Source organism: Chelmon rostratus, chromosome 13 (assembly GCF_017976325.1).
Source record: "Chelmon rostratus isolate fCheRos1 chromosome 13, fCheRos1.pri, whole genome shotgun sequence".
In the NCBI taxonomy this organism is placed as follows: Eukaryota; Metazoa; Chordata; class Actinopteri; order Chaetodontiformes; family Chaetodontidae; genus Chelmon; species Chelmon rostratus.
This window is the reverse complement of record NC_055670.1, coordinates 22,235,140-22,260,385: the sequence shown is the minus strand read 5'-3', so window position 1 is coordinate 22,260,385 and position 25,246 is coordinate 22,235,140. Positions and strand designations below refer to the sequence as shown.

Sequence of the window (25,246 nt, the reverse complement as noted above, 5' to 3'; positions counted from 1 at the left end):
AACCCTTCAGGGAGCGGAAACAAATATTAACTTTCCCTGCACAGATTTTCCCAGCTGTTCTGGGGAATTGGACCAGGACCTCTTGTCTCGGTCTTGTCCAGAAAAAGACAGCTTGTCTTGGCGGCTGTGGCACCACCTGGGGACAGCAGGAAAAGTCTGAATGTGGCCCTCAATTCTGGAACAATGTCAAGTTGCAACATCTTTTGCTTTCTTTTAATATCTTTATGAACACTGAATCCTCAAATTCTAGTCACTACACCGAGTCTGGCTTCGTGCTTTGCAGCTTCCCGTCCCTACAGTACGTGGATAATACAATCGCGATGCATTCACCTTGATGCATTCACCAGTATTTGAGCTCTGAATACTAGTAAAAGCATTGGCCTAGCTTTTGTTGAAGTGAACAAATAAGGCTGAAACCAGCTGAAAACTGTCACAAACAGTATGAACAGTGGTACGATTTATGCAGGTATGATGTTAGGAAAAATGAACACATAACTTTGAACTGACAGAATAGACTTAATTAGCCAAGATATTTGCAACTTTCATCTCTAATTAAAACTGCATTATGGAAGGTTATATGCTATATGGCAAAAGTACATGAACACTACAACAACACCCTCACTGTGGTTGTTGAACTTCTCATTCCACAAACCAGCCAACAAGCCTGCTGCAGGGATTGGCTCCCACTCAGCCACAAAAACGTCTGGCAGTTTTGAGGTTTCAAGGCTAAACGTTGGACACAATTATCCAAAATATGGCTGTATAGTTTAAGGAATACTTTTGGGAAATACACCCATTTACTTTTGTTCCAAGAGTTTGATGAGAAGATGCATACCATGTCTGAGACTGTAGGCTGGATATGAAGCTAACACCAGCTAACTTAGCCTAGCACAAAGACTGGAAACAGCTGGCCAAAGTGAACAACATACATCTACGAGCATCTGTTAAGCTCACTAATTAGCGTGCTATCTCGTGTTTGTTTAATCCACAAAAAAGGGTTAAAAAACCAACAATTTGTTTTTTTGCAGGGGTTATGTGTTCGACTATTTCTCAGCCAGGACCAGTAACTTCCTGTGTTTTCTGCTGGTCGCCTATGAACTGGCTAAGAGGTGTGAGCTGCTGCATTGTTTGTGTGCAGTTTATCTTTCTATTATTAAGATGCATGTATTTAAATATAATGAATAACCACTGTTACAGCTCGTGGCCATGTGGAGTCTCCAGCGAGTGGAGTGGCCCAATTCACTGTAGCTTTGCACCGTTGTTTTTGCTTTCTTCTGAATACCTGTCGAGTTAATTTTAATTACATATTCCAAAATCTCACATTTGTCTCAGAGGAATTTACAACAACCATTTTGAGTCAGTGAAAGCCAGAAATTTTGTATCTGTGTATCGAATCTAGTGCAGCCATCCTTATTCAATGTTGTGCCTTATTGTACATAAATCCAGTGTGGTATTTAACACAGCATATTATGATTTCATTCAAATTATGAAAATATGGGGTACAAAGTGGCTGGCAGGCTATAATTTGAGCCTATATGTGCAGGGCCGAAGCTCAATTACAGTGTCTGTCACTAGCTGAGGCCTGGAGGAGCTGGAAGGAGTTTCAAAATCTCTATAAAGGCCACAACTCAGGGACCGGTTTCTTAAATGAAACGGGCAGCTGGCGTCTGGGTAATGGGCTTCAGATGAAAATTTCTCACCACTGTGAGATGAACTGCTGTGGACTGGAGTGTTGGAGGGTTGAAAAGATGCAACCTGGAGCTCCTCTTGCTACAGTCCATCAGCTCCAAGCAGAGAGAGAGAGAGAGAGAGAGAGAGAGAGAGAGAGAGAGCTTTCTAAACAGCAGGATCAATTTCTGCTGAAATGCCAGTCATGATGCCTTACTCCATATATGGCAAAAATGATAAGAAACGAATACGAGTAATATGATAACAGAAAATAATGATAACAATAGTGATAAAAACCCTCATTCATTCCGCGGAAAGCGCTGTGAGTTAATGGGAGTATTTTATTTCATTGACGTATCCCTCCAGGAAATTACTGGGAATCTCGTTTTTATAGAGCCTGCAGACTGGCACAGTGTTATCAAACGGAAGTACGCACCCATACACACACACACGCACAGACGCACACACACACACACACACTCACAACTTCAGCTCCTCAACTTGATGAAGTTTTCCTCGAAACTTTACATTCAGCTCGGATCAGCCCCCCGCTCAGCAGCATGGCTGTGTGCAACAAGTGGTGGATTTTGTGCGCCGTCTCGCTCTCCTGCGTCGCCCGCCTCGGCTCATGTAGAAGACACAGAGAAGGTAAGATGACTGGGAAAAGAAATGGATGTGAAGAGCACTATTTTAAGCGTGTTCGCCGCTCGTCTGGGCTGCTCTGCGGGCAGCACAAGGGGAAGTTTTTGTCCCGAAACTCGTGCGTAAATTGGAGCCGAACGCAAAGTCAGGGTTAACACTTTCATATGCCCTGGCTTCAGTTTGTGATTGTTTGAACTCTGCATGTAATGTGTTACCTTGTAGAAGGCTGCGTGTTACTATCGCTGTAATATTCCTGTAACGTGTGTTGTTTTTGTTGTGATATTTACGTCTCAAATTTAACGCGTAAACAGAAAAGCGCGCTGACGCGTGACTCGTTTAACTGGCTTACACTTATGAAAATAACAAATTGACATAATGTCATGCCAGTTTTGCTCAATTAGTGATCGATCACCTTACACTAATAATGCACGATCCACATTGGAACCAGTGCTTTCACTGAAATCCTGCTTCGTTACACCAGTTGACGCACGACTGGAGTGTGTTTTGTTGTGTTGGAGGCATTGTTAAGACCGTATTAGCGAGGGGGAGAGATGTGGCGTCAGGCAGGGCCAAAGTCCACACCGTCAGCAGCTCTCATACCGGCCACGACCCACACCTGAGCCGCCTGGCACCTCCTCCTGTCCGGTCATGTCGCAACAGCAGCCTCGCAGGCGGTAATGAGGCTGCAGGGATTGGATGTCAGACACTCAGCCGGCTGAGACAGGAGTGGAGGCAGGTGTGGTCCAAAGTGGAGGAGAAACTGTAAGACTCCTCTTGTACTGCTCCATCCCTCGGAGGAGAACGCTGAGCTGGCCACACTTCACTTTCGAAAGTTACGCAGTTAAGAGGATAGTCCCGAAAGGTCACTCCAAGTGTGTAGGTCAGATACTGAAAGTCTGCGCTCTGTTATCTCCCAGCGACATGCAGCCGGCTCTGTGCATCATTTCCCAGCGTGGAGGAAACATTTACACAGTCTATGAGCAGAATTTAAGCATGAAGGCTAAACTTTGTTCTTAAAATACTCACACTTTGTCAGAGCCTTTTCGTATATTTATCTAAAACAAGTAATTTTCTAGGAGATCACATGAAGTGAGCATTTACAATTTATTTTTAATGGTTAAGACCTAACAGCATTTGGATTGACCCTCAGACTTGGTTACATTGTGGTCACTTGGGCAGAGCTCACTTAACCGTCTTGGGAAGGGATCATTGAGCTCCCCCTTTTGTTGCTGGTGTTGTGTTTAAGTACCCGTCAGGCACAGTGCAGACATATAGGCTGCCAGCCTTGTAATATTTGGTCAAGAGGCCTAGAAACCAACCACTACTCATGGAATACAATGTGTCTATTATACTATTAATCAATGTACTACTGAGTAATTGGCACAATGCAAGGTCAAAGGTATAATAATGATAATAGCAGTGTATTTATAGAACACTTTTCAAGGAAGAAGCACAAAGTTAGAGATGTGCAGGGTTAGAAGGTCAGTGATGTACTCCAGCACCAAACCATGTGAAGCCTTACTTGTGATTAATAGTACATTAAAATGAAACTAAAAGAGATTGGGAGCCAGTGCAGCGAAGGTAAGGTTGGTGTGGTGCATGAGAAACACTTTGTTCTGGTCGGTGGTTTGTGTTTGGAACAATGAGCCGTTCCATAGCTCAACTGTCTTTATATTTTGCTTCAGGCTCAAGCGACAGTCCAAACTAACGCCCGCATTTTGGGGGGCTGATGTTATGTTTGAACTCCGCCGGCCAAGAAGTGGCTTTATTTTGTTGAACTTATGTTCAGGGCCAATGACCAGGACCTCTGTTTTGTAAAGTGACATTTTAAAACGTTATGGGAAGTCTAGTCTTTTATTATCATCATTTACGCAGCTGTGCAGTGAAGCCAGGTTGCCTATGTCAGCAGGTTTGAATGGGATGCAAGTGCTATAAAAAGAAATGTGGTACATCAGTGTGTGATCTTTCTGTTGAATATATGCAGGAGTTTAAAATGGAACAGTGTATACTGCATGGAAACAGAAATGTTAGACTGGCTAGATCACTTTTGGGTTAGAATCACCACAATCACCAAAGTCACTGTAAAATATAAAGGATATAAAGGCTTGAAGTGGAAGCAGAGTGTCTGTGATCTTTTTAATGACAACCATCTGGTAGACAAGTATTACATTTTTTTTATAATGTTGCAGGACAATTACATAATAGGAAAAAAGTGCTATGGAAGTCATTTCATCCACATTAAAAGCAAGCGTGTGGAACTTTTGCTGAACGGCGCCTCCCGTGGCCCCAACTGGCAATTACAGATTAATGCTCATTACAGAAACACAGTGAAACAGTAGTACAAGTGAAAAAGACTCATGAAGACAGGGAACTAACTCAGTAATGTCACTAAAGGAGAAATTTCCAGCTATCCTTTGGCTACCAGACCAAGTATTTGACCAGAATTGACCATGAATGCATTTTTTTGCCTATATATTTTTTATTTCTAAGATAATTGATGCACTATTTCCTATTTAGCTACATAGTCTTGCTTTATCTTAAATTTGTAATTGTAGCACTATAAACCAAAAGTCACATCTAACTAAGCTGCCTTAAAGAACCCTAACCTTGCCTGATGGTGACAAATGATGCATGATGTTGTAAATTCAGTAAAAACAACTAGATTATGGAAATTATAGCTTTATATGATATGAGTTTTAAATATCTGATGTTGATATTATGTTTTTTCTGTACTGCAGTTTCTTGTTACTTATCAGCCAGCATAGCATACACAGATACAGGATAAGCAAGTATTTGCTGATATAACAGCCTGGCTGATTTGTTGGTCTAGCTCTGCTAAAAAGTAGTCATTCCTTATTCCTTGCTGAAAATCAGATTTTGATTTGATCTCTCCTGTATCTTAAAGAAATGCATTGAATCTTTGATCTGATCTTGACGAGATTCGTTAAGTTTGCATCAGAAAAGTGCACACAGTGTTCTTCTCCTTAGACGAAACAGGAAAATGAGTGGTTTTGTCGATAGATACATGTTTACTGCACCTTGACGTAATGCTAATGGTGCTACGGTGTAATGTTAGCATGTTGTCAGAGTGAGCATCACATGGTTTGCTTAACATATTGTGTCCCATCTGAATATATTAGAATTGGAGCGTATTTGAGCCAGGATGTAATATTTCCATACCCTTTCCTCAATCAAGCATTTATTGTACTTTGCTTTTAAAGAGTTATGAGCCATCAGCCGACATTTATTGATGGTCAACATTTGCAAACAGCGCACGTTTATCACTCTAACCTTAAAGCTCATAAGGGCAAATACGCTGAGTGTTTAAATATTCTAAAACAAAAACAGAGCCTCCAGGCACTATTAAAAAAACGCATTACCATATGGCAATTATACTTTGCATCCATCAGAGAAATGAGAATACAACTCACAGGTAAATGCAGAGAGGCAGTTCGGGCTACTTACATTACAGTGGCCTCCAATAAGGGATTGTTCATAGAGGAACATTAGCTTTTACTATTTGCATATCATTTAGGTGCTCTTGTGAGGTTAAACAATAAGGGAGTCAGTGAGCCCTTTTGCAGCTAAACATCAGTATCACTGGCACACGCTTTTGGTAGCTTCACTAATCTTCTCACGGAGGCGTAAACATTGTGTCTCATTAATTTGTGGAGAAATTTAATTAGATGCTCACTTGCCGTTTGAAGTGGTCCTTTTATTAGGGAGCCTCAGGCCATAGACAGAGAGGAAGCCGTGCAGCATGTGCCGTCTTAATTAGCGGTAGCAATAAGAAGTAGACTTCAGAAAAGTACTCACCTAAACTGTCAGTGAAGACCGTGCGAGTCTGGCAGATGAATATACCTTTAACTGGAAAGTGCTTTGCCAATTAGGTGTTATCTAATGTTTTCTGCCCTTACCAGCATGCAGGCCTTTATTTTTTTAGTGAGAAAATGTTTTGTCTCGACATGAATCTCACATTTCCCTGCGGCGAAGCAGCAGTTGCTTCTGGGGGCGACTCCAGTATCAGAATACAGACTAATAATGAATCAAATTGCAATTTTCTCCAAATTATGCTCTTCACTGCTGTCTGCTCTCTGTTTGTACACACACACAAGCAGCCATGACCTCTTTCTGTTTGAGCTCAGTCTCTTTCCAGTTTTCATTCATAGTTGTACAAATTAGAGTTTTTGTTTGTCGCGCCAACTCATTTAATTATTCCTTAGTTTGTTTTTTAACGACAGACCACCGCAGTTTTGGTGTCCTCAAGTAATCCGTCCCAGTGTTTACATTTAATCAGAGCTGCAGACTTGAGATGTGGACACGAGCCGGAGCGGAGTTGCGAAGACGAAGGCTTGCAGCTCACCCTGGACTCGTCTGCTGGGAGGCTGGACTTGCTTGAGACTTGACTGCCTGAGGACTCCATTGAGACTTGAAGGCAAAAAGCGGAGGAGCCTGGATTTGATGACCCATAAATATTGAAAAATGCTGTTGTTAGTTTTGCCTTCTGGAAATCTGCCAAACCTTCATCAATAATTGATGAAGGAGGGCACACCATCATTGTAACCGAATACAAACTTGCAGTTGTAGCAGGTTGTACAAAAATAAAGCTCTAAATTCAGATTTGAGAATGGAAAGCACTCTGACGTACACTGTAAAAAATATTGACGAATGAAACTGCTTGGACTTTCCTTAAAAGGCTTGAGACTCGATGTGGACTTGCCTTCTAAAGACTTGTGGTATGCCTTGGACTTGCCTCTGAATACATGCAGTTGGACTCAGATTTGCCGTTGAAAGACCTGAGACTGGGACTTTCTCTCTAAAGACTCGACCTGGATCAGCCTTCTAAATAACTGTGACTTGACTTGGTTGTATCCTATAAATACTCAAGACTTGGACTCGAGGGCCCGGATGGAGCATGCAGACTCATGTCGTACACTAAATGATCGAGCGCGGCTGTTTTTGTCAGAAGGATTTTAAAGAAGCCTTTTTGTTGTGGTGCTACTGCGTTGATTAAATAATACTGGACAGGAGTGGAAATGAGTTGTGTGAGTCACAACAACAGCAAGAAATACGCAGTCTGTGCTGTAATAAAGCAGCTGTTGTACCTTTTATTAACAGCCCTGAAAATGGCTGCCCAGTCTCTCTTAGGTAAATATCATTACTGCATTACTTGTTACCAAGAATCTCAATATATGACCTCGTTTGAAATGAAAAACAGACTTGATTGAGTCCCACTGGTGCATGTGTCCTAGTACTGACATTCCCAACTCGCTCCCAATGCAGCATCACTGTAGGATACTGTAGGCAAAGGGTTCAATTACGCTCGAGGTGACGCCTCCAGCAAGTACAGTGTTAGTGTAGTTATCATGTGTTTGTTATCTCTGTCTTCGCCTCTCACTGTTTCGATATATTACACCGAGCATGCAGTGTATAATCCCACGTAGTTGGTATATAGTACTCGCGCTTTTACTGTATATGAATGCATAAACTCAGTGGGAGTCTTGAACTCATGAAGGCACCATTATGTAACCTAATTGACTGGGAATAACTTCTGGTTTTGTTCATCCTATACAGATATTGAGTGCGACAGAGTAGAATTTAAAAATCCTCGCTGATTCATCTGCTGCAGAAGATAAAGAACACCTTTGTGTAAAACCTGACGGCAGGAATGCCAGTTGACTGTGTTTTCTGGGCATGAGTGGGCGTAATGAGACAAATACAAGAACACAAAGGAGAGACAATGTCTCCTGAGTTAGTCATTGAACTCCAAGCGATTTTCAGAACAATGCACAGTAAACAATAGACTGCAACACAACATTTCCACATGTGATTTATCATATGTAGAACCCAGACTTTGCTCCAGGGAAATTGGTTCTGAGCATCAAACCTTTGAGTCACTGTTATTCTGTCTCCTGATAAATAGCAGACTACATTGCAGTGTGGTGAAGATATGTTTCCCTTGTGAGAAAATACCTGTCAGCTCGCGGTTGACACAGCAGTGGAGATGACAAATGCACTCTGAGGAGCATGAGCCACAGGTTAATCTGTGTGTCCGGTGCACTGTCGCCTGCAGAAATTGGCAAAGGACGCTTGCTTGGCTCCACATTCAGAGAGAAGACCGTATCTCCTCGGCCATTCCTCCACTAACTTGAGAGAACGGTTAAGTTAGCCTTTTCTCTGGCATTAACAGCAGCGTAGCTTCGGTCTGATGGCAGTTCAAGAGAAGACTCGTTTCCAGAAGTGACAGCCGAGAAATCTCTTTGCCATCTTATTTAGTCACTAGCAGAGATATCAGAGCTTCCAGGCGGTGAGCTGTTAGTGATGCACCAGTCCAAATGGATAAAAATGAGTTTTATCATGCAATTTTACTGTTGGAATGATGTGGTTGAAAGAAACTTTCAGCCATTAGTAGTAGTTTTCATTAGTAGTATGTTTAAGTGAAGCTACCACTGAACACGTCATGGACATGGACATGAAATTTGGCTGTTTGGGGTTAAACAGTACATTTAAAGACCACCATTGATTCTGGATGGACACTTGTCACTATTTTCCCCGCATTTTGTAGACTTAAGTATTCATTTATTAATAAAAGAAATCAAAGCTTGTAATAGACAGAAAAGTTTAAGAGACAGTGGTCAGTATTTGTCCTTTTCCTTTATCTCATTTCATTCTGGTTTCTCTTTGACTTGGAAGCACTTTGGCGTGACATCCCAGTGTTAATCCAAACTCTTATAATTAAAGGTTGAATTGTTTGAGCTCAGGTTTAATCTTTCAGAAAGGACTTGTTCAGTTTGGATGATGCATCTTGATACTGTGTCAGACGTCTAATGTTTTGAACTACACTGACTGACCTGATGGGGGCGCTGCAGTTTAAGGCCGATAACGGATGCTGCTATTCCACTGCTCCTACTTTCATAAAGTCGAACCCCTGCTGTCGTGGTGGTTGGTTAACTGGCTCGTGTGGTGCCTGCATAACGTGGATACTTTCTGGTTTTGGTGATTTTGCTTAGTTACTTGAGGAGGAACAACAGACAAACAGGTCCCTTCATCTGTTTGTATGCACAGTGTGTTGTATCTTGAAGGGCAGTGTGAACAACAATGCTGCAGCTGGGGATGCATGATTAGTGTCTCTCTAGCTTACAGGAAGCTTTAATTTCTTGCATGTTGACACATTATTGGATGCATATTTTAAATTTTGCACAGGGGGTGAATGATACCAAGGATACCAAGCAGGATGCTAATTAGGGATGTAGTGCTGTCCGACTCTTGCCTTCATGACTCGCTCACTTTGGTTTGTTTCAAAAGATAATGCTGTCTTTTCTGAGCCTGGAAAAGTTTTGCAATAGAGTTCCAGCGGCCATCTGCAGACGGATAAGGCTGTGCTAGCATTTCCTGTGTGGGTCGCCCTGACAGTAACTGTAAGGTTTATTTAAGAGACCTACGCTCAGGAAACAATGTGTCTTACAGGATACTGAACTTGTGGGAGATAACAATTATATAAGTCACTTGGAAAAGTACATGTGCAGATGCCAAAATATACATGGAAACCTTGCATACTGTTCATATTCCATATCCTCAGAGTATCGTGCAGCTCAGCTTTGACCCAGCCCAACAATCCTATCATAACAAGCGTCTGACATTAACAAATGGGCAATTAAAGCTGCTGCTGCTGCTTTCAGAAAGCAGGGGGAGTGTATTTTTTAGGTTTTACACACATTTTTGGAGGGAAAAAAACATCTAGTATCACACAATATTATGTCCAACCTATTTAATCTTAGACAGGAAAAGCATAACAGCCACAATGATTTGGATATATTTTATAAAACGTGAAAAGAGGAAGAACATTTTGGGAACTGTCTGGCTTATTATATAATCATTTATAACATTACAAGCATCAAACACTGTCCTCACTGCTATATATCCTCATAGACTAATTATAGCTATTAACTATTACTTCAACATTAGTTAACATTTCCCAAACAAAAGTTGCAGGGTGGTGGTGGGAAAATGTGCAAATGTGGTGGGAACGCAGGCGGTTCTTGAGACGGTGTCAAGGTCCCCCATAAAGAATATACTCAGACACGGCCTGTCCAGTTTCACAGTTTCAAGATTCCCTGAGACCACCATTTTTCCTTGCTGGTGGATCTAAAATCTATTTCAGTGGATACAGCAGCTTCAATGTACAAAAAATTGTGTCACCTAAAAAAAGTATAATATTTCAAAATATTTAGATTTTTGTGGTCACATTTTGGGTCACGTAAGGAAAATTCATCAAATTTCAGGCCAAAAGAATAACGTTTAGGGTGTTTTTTACTGCTGTCAAATGTGAGAAGGGCTCAAATTTAACCTGAACAGTATGTAAGGGGTAAACATGGCTTCAGATATTTTAAGGTGTTTGATTGCTTTTTTAAATGTGACTGTAAGAAATTACAAACCAAATTTCAAGGTCAGCAGAAAGCAACTTGTAGTCGTGCTGACACAAAAATCCAGCCCAGTGTGTCATGACAGCAGAAAAAAGCTACCTGCTGTGCGGACTAATTCTAAGCTTTGTACTCAACCACTGCAACTCATGTCAGCAAAGTGTACAAAAGGTTTAGGGAATAAAAGAAGGAGGCGAACTAAGTCTGAACTTGTTGGAGGAGCGCTCAAAGAAAATGCGATGAAAGAGTGATCGCCTCATCTTCCCTCTGTGCCAGTTCAGACAAGGTGGGAGTGGACGGCGGGCTCCTTGTTTTGGGCTGCTTGATGTTGATTTGCAGTGAAGTTGAGATTTCTTCACTGTTACACTTCGTTCATTTTCAGCTGTACATTTTCTAACTTTGAGATCGCACACACACCGCAGCTGTGTCAGGTTCAGTGCAGGTCCATCTCCTCTCCATTACACCACGCTTTATCAAGCGTTCATCCGAGTGAGACTATCAGCATACAAGACCTTTAAACAGATGAACGTGACCAAGTCTCAACAAAGCAAAAGATAAGAGGAAAAATGCAACCATGTCAACAAGCTCTTTAACAGCTTGCAGCTTTCTCACATGAAAATAATGCCACCAGCTGATGTTGGTTGAATATGCAAAATTGTTAGACTCAACACAATTTTATAGTATAGAAAGAAAATCAACATTTTATTATTAGAAATTTGGACATACTGAGATTTGTGAATATGTATTCAAATAAGAATAAATTGAAAGAATAATGGTAATAATAGTAGGATGTGGATTTTCAAGTGGAATATTTAAATATACCAACAGAATAAAATGCAGATTTGTGTCTGTTAGATCTCCCAGCGTCAATCCAAATGCTAAATACATTATACAAAAACCCTAGCATATTCTACATAATTAGCCTCTGCTGTACTTTGTGTTTATCACAGATTAGTAAATATTAGCATGCTAACATGCTAAACAAAAGATAGTGAACATAGTAAACATTTGCAGAAAATCAATGTTCTGTCATGGTGCCGTGATCTTTTCCTGAACCGAACCAAGTACTTTTGGTTCCTAAACTGAACCAAACTGGGCCGTCTGAACAATGGGCAGTCTCCACTGTCACTGTGAGCAAGCCAGCATGCTGTTTAACTCATAGCAAGCATAGACCCTTAAGGTGTGTTCAGACAGACAGTGAAGCAAATTTTCACCTCACATATTCACATAACATCCAATTTATCAACTGTCCAGATGTTAGCTGGAGGATGGCGAGCAACTGCTACACTGGATGTTTCTTTCTGAAGTCAGAAGTCAGCAGAAACTCCAGTTATTTTAATGGTTGTGTTTATTTATATGAAGAAGATGAATTATAAGAAAGGGTGCAGCATCTTCTAATCAATTTGCGGTGGCGATTTTGTGTCTACGTGTTGCGTCTTTTCATTGATTTTGTACGCTAAAATTCACACACGGCAAGTCTTTTTTGCACGGTAAATCACAAAATGATACCCTTTCCAGGCTTAAGGTAACTGGTGATAAATGGTTGAGTATGATTTTCTTCTTTGTCAGACTGGTGACGTTTGAGAGGAGTGTGCAGACACGCTACACTGAATTCTGCTGCTTGTTTCTGTTGAGACGTCTCTGCAGTAATGACAGGGAGACAGGCCAAACAAAGTGGAGTCTCAGCTGTACTGTAAGTGTGTTTTCATGTGTAATAATTTGCTCCTTAGCTGTGATCCCAAGCAGCAGGATCAATCCCTTCTCAGAAAACCGGGCCTTCAAACCAAACTCTCTGTCTCACTGAAGCTCCCCGATTGCCAATAGACAATTGTTTGAATGACAACCTGCAATGCAGAAAAGGACCGCCGTATCGATCCTCTCTTCCAATCAAGAGTGCATCTACAGTACGACCAGTCGAGGATGACATTTGCACGAGGGGGGGATGAGCCACTTGCTCTCGCTTTGTGTCCGCCCCATTGATTCAGCTGTGTAATCACACCCACATCAAAGGAGAGGAGGCACAAACACTCACGGCTGCAGCCTGTAGCGTCCTTGAGGGTCTGTTCGATGTTTGACAAATGACGGCTTCATTGTGTGTCGAGTATTGAAGATGCCTGTATAATATATAATGGCGTTTTAGATTTTCTAGCTTTAACAGGTCATTATATTCATGTTGTAGAAACTCTCAGTGGTTGTTCAGACTCCTGCCGTGTGGTCTGACCCTGTGGGACTTGCTGAAGTGTTGTCTTTTTCTGATTTTCTGACAGCAAATGTTGCTTCCTCGTGGCAAACGAAGCCCACTCTGAAAACACTGCTCACAGACATCAGGATGGTGTGATACAGTCGTATAGACAGAGCAGGCTTATATTTAATTTGTATTGAAGTTTTGGTCTTGCCGTGAGGTAACACAGTATCACAGTATTGCAAAGGCTGCAATATGGCTATTTTAAAATTCATGTTTTTCAGTGAATTTGCTGATGAAAGCAATGAGATATTCTGCCTCACTCACACAGCAATAAAACTAATACCACACCTTCCTGAGGACATCATGTCTGTTGAGGGTCAAACCTACTTTTGCGATATGAATGTTGGCTGAAGGTGGATTGTGTAGGAATGTGAATAACTGAGAATTTTAACCCCAACCCACGCAGACTTTTGGTCATTGATGTTTGGCAGAAATGTATGCAACTTTGTCTGGTTGTCGTTGTTGTAGTGCAAAGTAGGTTTTTAGAGCTTTTTGGCTGGAAAAAGCTTCTATTATGGCCCAAATGACGCTAGAGAGTGAGCCAAACGTGGAAGGTTATGGATCTCACAGCTAAACAATGAGTTAAACCTTGCTGCAAAGCTCCATACCAGCTGTTGAAGCTATTATTGCATAATATTGTCTGCGATCTAAAATCTCTAATCGCTCATCTGATGCTGCGTTGAATATTATAAGAGTCAATAATGATCCACCTCTTTAAGTACGGCCAGTGTATATTTAGCTTTTATCTTCTAGTAGAACATTAAGTCTTCAGTTTAAATGAAGCCGCTATAAACATTCATATGCACCTGTGATAGTCAAGCTACATTAGACCTAAAGATAATGTGCTGTTGGCCTCAGGGCTGTGCAATTATGTCTTTAATGCCACTTGAGAGTGTACTTGTGTTCGGGATCAGTGGATAGAGATAAGACTGCATAGAGTGTGAATGTATGCATGTCTTTATAGGCTCATACTCGTACTTTATTGTGTTTGTAATTTGTTAATGCACGTTTACTTATATGGCTTTTTCTAATTAGAGCTCATCCACAGTTACACGAGGCTCAATACATGTTTTCCCCAAGTGGGAAGTAAACAATGTTTGCATCAGAATGATGAAGTGCCACTTTGTGAGTGTCGAAGTAACAAGGCTTCGCTGTCTAACAGGCTCTTATGCTGCAGCAGCTGGATTAAAAATAAGCAGCGACTCACATTTATTTACATTGAACACACAGGAGACGTGAGATGTGACTCGCCGCCACGGAGCAAATTACTTTGTTTGAACTGTGTCCTCTTTGCTGCCTGGTTCACACATCTTGGACGAGAAACTGTGTGTTCACACCTCTGCATCTGATCTCTTGGAGTGAATCAGAGGGCACGATCATCCTGGTAGCTCCTGATGGCACCGTGATGCATGGAGGCGGCTGGTCCGCCGCCATGCAGGGCCGCGTGTGAGATAAATGGCACGACAGGCCGCGTGCCAGTTCATATTTTCCTCCACTTCATGTCGCAATTACATGCAGAAAATCGACAAGCGAGATTTTCTTCGCATCTCCGGTTCAGATGATCTAAACTCAGCTCTTTAAATCTACAAGGAGCTTAGAGTGGATTAAGTCTTACATGTAAAAGATCTGAGGCGAGGAAATCATTTGGTTCGTGAGCTGGGCGAAGAAACCGGAGCTGCAGCCAGAATATAATTAAATGTCCCAATATATTTTCAAGCAGATCATTCTGGGAAGCTTCATAAACCTCGTATGAAAATATAAGTAAAACATTTTAGAAGCTGTCATAGATTTTATTACCTGTATGTTTAAAGTAGTTGTTAAGAACTTGGTCTCTCTTTACGACATAGCCTTGGCGGCCAGGGACTGTATCCGACTGTGGCCTTTCACTTCACTGCTTCTCCTGCTCCTCGTCGACCTCTTTAGTGACATTTAAAATCGCTCCTGCCTTTGTGGGAACAGCCATATGATGGTACATTCCACTGGCTCGCAAATAAGCAGCTGCTCACAAATTGCTACTTTCTATTTGTGCGAGATTAAAATTACGTAGTTAGGTTTTATGCAACATTAGAATTCTCTTAATGAAAATCACAGTTGTTCAGAGCCCCTCTTTCACTTCAGCCAATGACAGAAATTATAATCTAATCTCATTTTAAAAGGTCGGCGCTCTTTGTATTGAAAGCCTTTGATTTTTTTTCCACCCATGAACATTTTCTGTCTCTGGTTTGAACACCTCTATTCTTCTCACTTGGCTGTTATTGCAAGTGATGTGATGAATAATTCACTGAGTGTTTTGTAATTGGGTCCTTCTCAATTTGGCAGATGGTGTCTTGGTACTTTCTCCCCTACAGGCTTGTGCAACTTATGGCGAACTTATGCCTCCATCATTGTTTGCCATATGCTCCTTCTGGACTGAGAAGTTGCCACCTTCTGTCAAATGAAAGGACTAGACACCGTTTCTGCTGCTCCTACAGATGCTTGTTTGATTTCCTGCAAAGGCATGACTGGTCGAAGGATATGTGTCACCAACCTGCAGTTCAGCTAATCACGTACACCCCCATTAGAGTACAGCCCAGGAAACGCACTTTGTCCAGTTGATTGGCTGAGAAGCAGCCGAGACAAACTCTAATTGGCATTGAGTGGGATTATTCGGTTTGGCAGCGCTCAGACTTTGCAAATGTCAGAGCCGCGGATTTGGCCGAATCGCTGAAGCGAGAGGGATTTCTGGTTCCCACTGTTGTTTTGTTATCCAGACCAAGTGGGAAACAGGTAGGGGCTCAACTTAGATATTGCAAGGAAAAGATAATGCCATTGCAGAGGCAGAGGGCAGAGATTTCCACCACTGAGCTGACACTGGAGAAAAGTCGATTGATAAAAACAGCTACTCATGTTTGCAGCTGATAGAGAGAGAGAAGAGAGTCATGAAAAGGCAGAAAGAAAGTTAGATTTTTTTTTTTATCTGTCCAGGGTCTTCTGTTTGAAAGAGAAAGACAAAAAAGTTGTTGGTGGAAAAGAAAAGCTGAGATGAATGTTAAAGCTGGACAAACAGGTCCACAAAAGCTGCCGAGTTGTGAAGCTTCAATTAATTCACTCAGTGCGTCCCTCCACCCTCTCCACCTGCCGTACCAACACGCAGGCGCTGATTAAAAATGCACAAGCCTTTTAGATAATTAAGGTTTCCCTGCAGTGCTGCTAGTTAGAGCCAATGAGAGAGCAAAATCAGATAAAACACATGCAGTCAGGGCCTGCGCAGAGATCTGAAGGCTAACTCTCTTTCTTATGAGTGAACCATGAGGGCAAAGTTTTTCCACTTGGGCGTCTCCAGCAACAATCCAACTACCGATCTTGGCAGAGTTCGTGTCACGCTCTGTGTGCTGAGCTGCACAGGACCAGGCCTGTTGCTGCCCAAACACATGGAGGAGGCTCACCACTCACTCAGTCTTCGGGGCAGCCCCCGGTCCGTTTCCCGACCACACAACGTGAGCTTTAATTGTTCGGAGAAATGGCAGCAGATTTCTCCCGGAGGCACAAACGCGTCCATGTTTCCAGGGGATCCCTTTGATCTGCTGGAGATTTGGCTTTGGAAGGTGCTTGAAGCCCACTTTGATCTCCCTACGTGAAGCGCCATAGGAGGCGTTCTCCCTGTTTGCAAGATTGCTGCAGGAATGAGGTCATCTCTCGACAGCTGCTTAAAATCCATTATCTTAATGAGCTGAATTTAAAATGATCTGCTGGATCATTGGCATTGTTTCTTTCTAGTTTCTCAGGTTCACTATAATTGAGCTGATCCACCCTTATTTTGCTGCTCGTCGCCTGGGAGTCTTGCACGTTCAGTACCTATCGTCACACTCCACTTGAGTGTTCTGAACGGAGCTCTGCTCTTCTTGTATTTCACACAATGTGACAAAAGATCTTATCATCAAATCACAAGTGAAACCAGTGTGTTTCACAATAACGAAATAATAAAAATGTAAAAGCCTTCCAACGCTGATTTCTCTCAACAGTCTCAGTTTGTGGTGCTTAACCAGTAACCAGTTTGTTAGTATGATGTCATTTGACATTCTCTGTGAATAAATCCTAATGACGTATGTTTCTGTTTGTGCATGATGTCCACCATGTCCACTGTATGACTACAACCCAACATTAGTAATGCTGTTTCTTAACTGCCTGACGAGCAGATGGAGTTATATACAGAGAACAATGAAAGAATACAATTTTCAAACAAAACAATAGCACACAATAGAAGAATTACAGGCCCAAAAAAGATAAGAAACAAAAGGTGTGCAGATATTCCATTTTTGATCTTCACATTTTGAAAAAAAAAACCTAATTTCACCAACTCAAAGAAAATCTGCATTAGTAGGGCTGAATATTGTATAATAATATAATTATATCAAATAACAATTTGAAAGAGTCTAATTTTCAAACATTTCAAGAGCCATAATTTTGATTATATCTAATGGACATAATTCACTGTTTTAAAGCTGTAAGAAATCAAAGTTAAAACAAACAGCTGTTGATTTCAGTGGCTTTATTTATTTGATTTGATTTCACCAACGAAATTCTCAGCTGGCTCTTTTCTCGTTATGATGCTGTCTGCATGCTGTCTGGTGTCTGTACTATTTACACTTATCAAAGATAATTTGTTGATGAAGAAACATCACGTCTCTCACTTGGGTGTTTGAAAACATGAGCAGTGCGTCTTTCTGCTGTTCAGAAAAGACCAGCAGAGTGGTGGTGAGTTGATTCAAACTCCCAGTGAAACTCCTAAGCACAGTATACTTGTTTGAACCTCATCATCTTAAAAGATCGAAATTGCGACTTCAGGATTCAGACAGCTCGTCCTGAAGATAACTTTAGCTTTAACAAGTTCAGTGCACAGCTATCGAACTGCAGCTAAGTGGCCATACATGTAGCCACAGCTAAACATCATGAATATGTTTGAATATTATTCAGCAATCGCAAGTATACAAACCTGCGACACCTTTTTTGCCACTTGGGGGCAGCAGACACAAGTTGAGAACACAGCATTGACATATCACATTTTTTTAAATGGCAAACTTGTTTGCTATGTTGCTGATTTACACTTTCAGCAATCAAAGAGCAACATTTTCTTTCATTCGGAGTCGTGCTTCTGTCCACTTGGCAAATGTAAGTCCAATATTTGCTGAACCAAATGAGGAAAATGACGGGCTGGACAGCTAAACAATGAGTAAAATCTCGCTACAAAGCCACTTTAATAAATGCAAAAAGAAACGGTGCACATTTGATCTGATTCTCTTCATGTAGAAGCAAGACATGTTTGTGATAATGCTCATTACTATCATATATTTTAAATGTTAATGCAGACCACAAACACAGCCCACAGTTTGATTTATATGAAATAATCACAATTAAAATCGCAGTTTCAAGAAGAATAAGCCCTGAGTATTGTTGGGTTCAGCTGCTTGGTGATTTCCAAGTGAAAAATAAACCTTGCTCTTACCTTTGTGTAGCAGTAAGCATTCACTGGCATCATTCAGTTTTTTATTCACATTTTTCACATACTCCACACACTCTCCTGTCACATTCTTGAAGCAAGGAAATATTTTCTCTGACAGTTAACATTTCTCAGGCTTCCTTTGTGGCCTCGCCATTCTTCTAACATGAAATGCCGTGACACTGTACTACTTGGACAGTTGACACTTGGCTGAATCCAGCAGATATCTGCAGTAAATAGATGTTGGGAGACACTTTCCACTTGTTTGGAAGTTACTTATTTCCTACACTGTAACATGAAGCAGTAGAAAGCTGGACTCACGAGTCAATTTGTGGACTTACTAATTGTAGTAAACATGCAGTTGTAAATAAACAGATAAAAACTAGCTAGCCTAGCATCATCAAGGCTATAATTAACCAGTAATACAGCACTCTTTTAAAGTAGGTTCACTCTGTAGCACAAGAGCTTTGTACTTTCTCCACTGAAAGAAAAGAAAATCTCCTGTTTTGAACCCATAAATGTCCAGTCCATGAATTTAATTATTTCAAACTTTCAGTGAAAACAACAAACAAAATTTTTGTGTTCTTAGGGCCTGAACAGCAAATTCATTTGGAGGTTTTTCTGACACATGAAACATGACACATGAAAAGACGAATAAAATACACACAGAAGCACAAATACATATAATGAGGGTCAGGTCACTTCGTTTGTTCTAAGTTGAGCTGTAAAACCTGGGATAGACTGTGACTCACCCTCAGCCCTTTGACCCCTCGCCTCAGGGCACGGCTCTGATAAACTCTGACATCATTTCTTACGTTTCAGACCTATATGCTCTGACACTGTTGATGCACTAATTTGGTTTCTTCACCAAAGCATACACACATATGCTCTGACCACATGTTGCAATCCACTTTACTTTTATTTGATGGACTTTGTATTCTTCGCTTCATGAACCACTTAACAAGTGAGTCACTAAAGAAATGATTGTTCCAAAAGTGGTGACTAACTTGAGCACTGATATACTGTATTTCCTCAAGTAAAAACCGGTAGTCAAGTATAATGGCCGAGGGCGTGGTCGGCACAAACAAATAAAGGCTGGCTCTCAAGTACAGGTCAGGGGAAAGTGGATTAACTCCTGGTGGCTGTGATATTAAGTGCATGCCAACTAGGCATAATGCATATTTCAATAACTTTAATTTGATAAATAAAATAAAATTTTGATAAATTCAGCAATATAATCATGCCAGTTACAACACCTTGTTCAGGATTACTCATCTAAAGTGTTATTGTCCTGTTTCAATCACTGCGGGTATTTGAGTGTGTTAGTGTGATGATGTTTTTCTTAACAAATTCCTGCAAATATTTCAAAATAAAAGCCTTGTTAAGAAGTGAAAGGTTTCTGTCCACTAAAATGCTGAAGGCCTTTTAACTTGAAAGGGATATAAGTGTTGAGTTTGTTTTAAAAGCAGAGTGCAGTAACTTTAAATGGTAGTGGATCAAAATGAGGCTTTGTACTAAAATATTACAAATTATACCTATCAGCAGAGGGAAATAGAAATAATGACCAGCTTCTAATACAGGCCTGGTGCCTTGTGAGGTAGATAAAGACTCCGATCACTATTTGAGGAAAAGTTGTTGCAAAATAACTTCTGTTTTTGTAATAGTTTGGAATTGAAGCAAAAATCTTTTCTCATCAGTCATCATCAAATTTGGAGAATAAGATATGCTATATACAAATTTTTCAGATTCCTTACCCTGGTGACATAGCTTATTGCTAAATTATTGGTGTCAAGTCAAATCAGTTTTATTTACTGTATATAGATGGTTATTTTTTACACTTATTCAACTTAGAAACTGATTTTATGTATACACTTTACCTTTTTCTCAATCACACAGCATGTGAAAATGTTGAGGATACTCTTCAGAAAGCATAGAAACGATTTTCTCCCATGCAGTGTAAAGTCATATACAGTAGTTAGGTCTGCAGATGACAAAGCCACTGAGACTTTGGCATTACTCTGCTGTTTTTCTCAGTTGCTGTCTATATTTCTCTCTCTGTTTTACACTGTTATATTATCCTGATAGCGGTGTGTGCTCTTTGGTGCTGGTGTTGACTCATCAATAATGGGCTGTTTGTTCCATGGCTTCTGTACAGTTAGTGCTTAAGCCCCCTTTGCTAAAAGACCTAGAAATGGAGATACCGGATAATCTTCTGGTATACTAAACAAGCTGGGACGGGGCCTCAAAACGACTCAACCTGCCCATATGTGGAATTACAGAGAGGCGCTTGGCACAGTGCACGTGTTGAGCAACTCAGATCTTTATCCAAATGGGTGAGTGTGTGTGCAGTTCTTGGCCAAGCTGAGCCTGTCAGCAATACTCAGGAGACCAGCTGCCAATGGAAATTTGACGCATCTAAAATCTGTTTCCCTATTCAGCATGATCCATATTTTAAGGAGCTGGCTGATTTGTTGGTTGGCTTCCATGGGTTTTGCTGTTGCATTGTGTGAGTAGGACTATATTTATTTACCTTCTGTTCAATAACATGGAGGATTCCTGATGACATTTCAAGCTTTGGATGGATGGCCCTGAAATGTTGTTTACATTCAGTCAGTGCAAGGGGTGTGCAAATCTGCTTTTTTAATGAGTCAGTCTACTTAATTTCTAGTCTTATTTTGTTCATTAAATATATATATATATATATATATATATATATAAGTGGTTCCGAAAGTCATCGATAATGTGACCAGTAATTAGTTGTATATAGTAAATTCTCATATTAAGGCCATTATTCAAATAATGGCTGAGCCTCAAATAATAGCTGGGGTGTGGCCTGCAAACACATAAAGGTCATTGCTAATAAATGCTGAGTAAAAAACATTGAAATCACCTGTAGACTACTACAACAGCTCATATTGTAAATTTACTCTAATGTACATCTGCACAGCAGCAGCATACAGTCAGTACAACGGCCATGTTATACTCGCCACTCGCTTCTTTCAGTTTCTCACTTTCAATATGAAATTAATGTAATTAATCCCCGACTATTTGTTTCACTCCTGATCGATGCTAAGCTACTGTCAACAAAGCTAATCACTTCTCAATGTTTTTTAACATTAAAAGTGTTTATCTATGCTTTAGATTCCACAACAGTTTCCTTCACAGTAGCTTACACCATGACATGAAGGTACTGCAAGTCCTCACAGCCTCTTTTTCTGTCTCCATATCACATTGAATTAAAACTCAATCAATTTTTTAAAAGGTTTGGTGGTTAAACTGCCTCAGTTTGACCACTTTGTGCACTTCTAACAATATGATACAAAATAATACATCATGTAAATGAGTGAATACTTTATATCACTGCATGAAACTCCTGAGTGGTAAAAACCTACAGAGGGGCCGTTGGGTTAAGGTTAAGCTCTGACTTAAAACAACATTAATGTTCATAGTGTGCTTCTCTCCACTGGTACTCACGAATGCCCAGGGATGCCTGAGCTCTGATCGCCCTTGGACTCAGTGCCATCATGATTCATGTGGAATAAAATGTTTTGGGCCTACTGTTAAACATCTGCCAAGAGTTGCAGTCTTTACTCCACTTTAAAAATTGGCTTTAAAAGATTAACTATGCAAGCATGCGTCTGTGTGTGTTCTCCAAAGACCATTTCTTGTTGCATAGAAGGTGGTTGTGTTTCTCTGTTACCTCTGTCTGGCTATCGGACACAAATGTTTGATGAACACGCTGCTTATTGTACTTCAGATCTGTCTCAGACAAGATGAGCAGAAATCAAATTGGAGGAGCATGTCTTCTTACCCGTCCTAGGGAGTCCAAAATGTAGCTTACTGAACAGTCTTGTTAACAAAATTTGAGAAAGACCAGTCTGAACCACATTTGTGCTTTTTATCCCCAAAGGGAATGATTCTGTTGCAGCCATGGTAGCTTGAGGCATCCATTAAGAGCAAACAATCTCATTATTTCTCTGTAAAGTTTGTTCAGAGAGGTTCAGCACAGAGGTGTGTTTGTATAGCCAAAATGGAGTTGGGTACTAGACATAGAGCCTGATTTCCTGTGTTGCTGTGTAATTTTCCCCCTGCTAGACCACCCAATCTTGTACTGCTTATCAGACATGACAAGCAGAATGTAAATAAAAAATACCACAAGTCTCTGCAGGGAAGCCCCGCTGTCCTCACCCCACCTCCCACATGCAATAGCAATACCACAGGTCAGATAAAAGCAGGGAGATAGGGGGTATTTGATTGGTGTCCCCGATTCCTGGTTATAAGCTAGAGCTGGAAGGGTGAAGACGGATTGCAGGTCGGATTGGTGAGCTGTTGCCCTCATTACCTCGCCTGGCAGAGGCACTGTGTGTTGACTGCTGTGCTGATGGAGCAGAGCAGAGTGGTTTCCATTTGCTTTGATGGAACTTTGTACCTTACTGGAAAGAGAATCTTATGTTTGCTTTCCAAGCTTTCCAGCCACAGCAGGAAAAAAAGAGTGTTTGATGATTATTAAAAAACATGTGAACTACGTGATTAAAAAAGCAACATATTTTAGCACTTTAGCGTTTATCAAAAGTACAAAAGCTCCATCCAAAAACAGACAGTCTACAGCCGTGCTCGCAGCAGAGGTGCTTTGATATATCTAACATGCTAACAATGACAATGATTAGCAGGTATTATTTTTACCAGGTTCACCACCTAAGTTTAGCATGTCGACATTTGCTAATTAGCACTTAACACAAAAAGCGAGACCTACACTGATAAATTGGCCTGGCAGATAGCGTCTCCATTCAAGAGTTAGTCCACTAGAGAGCACTGACAGGCTCATCTTTTAACTGTGTGCTCCACTCAGTATGCGTCTTGGTCACGGTTAAATCATTACCAGATTTGATATCAGCATCAGTTTAAAAAGTCATGGTTGGGTCAAACAAAGTACAGCTGAGGCTCATGGGAATGTCATTAATTTTGTGGTATTTTCTCAAAACCAAAGGATTGGAAAAATTTATGTTTTGTCGGTTACATGAACGCTTGTATCAGATTTCTTGGCAATCCATTCAACAGTTGTTGAGATATGTCAGTCTGAACTAAAGTGAAGGACCAGTTGATCGGCAGACCATCGGCTGAGTCACATTCCAGCTCATAACCTAAGTTGTTTTTTCAGCCTTCAGCCATTGTCCTCCTTTTCTGTCACTCTCCACTCTGTGCTGACATTGTGAAAAATGCAGTGAAAGCAGAACTTTAAGACGTTCCATGGAAGATCACATAACATCAAGGTTATTGAATATTAACATCTGCCATGCAGAAAGGCATCTTTAAACACTGTCACTCAAGCCTCGGCCATCTGAAAATCCCTTTGGGCAGAGATCTGTCTCTTCTCAATGCGTTCTGAAGTAGCTGCACAGCTACAGGCGGGAATAACAGAGACCTGACCTAAAAACAGCAGGGACGAGGGCAGAGAAAGCCATTTCCCAGCAACTCACTGAGATAGTGATTTAACATTCGCAGCAGAGGTGAGAAGAGCTCAAAGTGCTTTATGTCACCTCTTTCCTGGATCTGACAAAGCCAGCTTTTATGAGTGATAATGACAGCAAAGAAGTGTGTCCGTGCAGAGCTAATTCACTGTCCACAACCCCGATCTTGACAACTATGAGTAACGTGACCACATTGGCCATACATACATTGATCAAACACGTTCTCCACAGCAGGGCAGATCATTTAAAAGGCACTCTGTTCATCCAGTCTTTCAATCTGTGCAGTATACTGCCTGGTCTGCTGCAGTGCAAACTACTGCTGCAGCCTTCACTCACCCCTCTGCTGCTTGCTGCCACCAGCCTGGATCTGCTTTTATTTACCGGGAGATTTAGGTGCTCCCTGATGGTTTCTTATTCTCCCTGCAAGTACAGAAAGTGCACCGCAAAAAACACCTTTAGGCATGTGCCTAAAACAGATGTTGTACTTTAAAAAAAAAAGAATTATATGCGAGTGGCTTTCCTAACTTTGCATATTTGTAATTATTTCGTCTAAATGTTCAGTCAGGTCACACAGGTCACTATGCTTTACTAGCAAGAAATCCTTCACGCAGCCTTAGCAGCACGGTATCTAAAAACAGTTGGCTGTCACACTGAAGTCTTTTAGAAATTATAGTAGCATGCAACTTTGCCTTATCTCAAAGCCCAGGGTTAGAGTTTGATGCTGTGACCTAATTTCCTCCACCCCATACACACACACACACAAAAACCCTTTTCACAGAGTGCCATAAGAAGCAGAATCCTAAAAGTTGTCTTTCTATCCCACCTCAGCAGACGGAGCACAGCCCGAGCTCTTCATCTTCAACGAGCTGTGCGCCCTGAAGGACGAGAAAGGGCCTTGCAAAGCCATTAAGGACCGATTCTTCTTCAATGTCGACACAGGCCGCTGCGAGCTGTTTGAATATGGAGGCTGCGGTGGAAATGCCAACAATTTTGAGACCTTGGAAGCTTGTGAGGAAACGTGTGTCGTCTCAGGTGAGTCTGACATTTAGAACCACATTAAAAACCAGTTTTTGACAAGTTTCCAAAGATTCACCTTGATATAAACACATTTTACTCTCTCCACTGAAAGTCAACAGTAACTGACACGGACCCCAACATCACTGATACAGAGGAATTATTTTTCATGAAAGGATGTATTTTAGTTTTGCATTGTTATGTTGTTAGCAAATGATCAGTTCTGTTTTCAAGGACTGTTGTTCCTCATTAGACTTTATTGCCACCTTGGGCATAAAATCCTATTACAAAGTCATTTTGTTGGTATGCAGTT

The 25,246-nt window shown here is 41.0% G+C and overlaps 1 protein-coding gene across 2 annotated transcripts in view; it reads left to right on the top strand.

The window, feature by feature from the left end:
• The first annotated feature begins 2,082 nt into the window (after positions 1-2,082).
• Positions 2,083-25,246, top strand: part of tfpia (tissue factor pathway inhibitor a) — a 39,077-nt gene continuing 15,913 nt past the window's right edge. The window contains exons 1-2 of one of the 2 annotated variants that reach the window (XM_041950728.1): positions 2,083-2,316; positions 24,751-24,951. In XM_041950728.1, the coding sequence (XP_041806662.1) occupies positions 2,229-2,316; positions 24,751-24,951 (289 nt within the window). In that variant the 5' untranslated portion in view covers positions 2,083-2,228. Of the gene's footprint in view, positions 2,317-24,747; positions 24,952-25,246 lie in introns of both variants that reach the window. The other variant, XM_041950727.1, reaches the window with a different exon arrangement.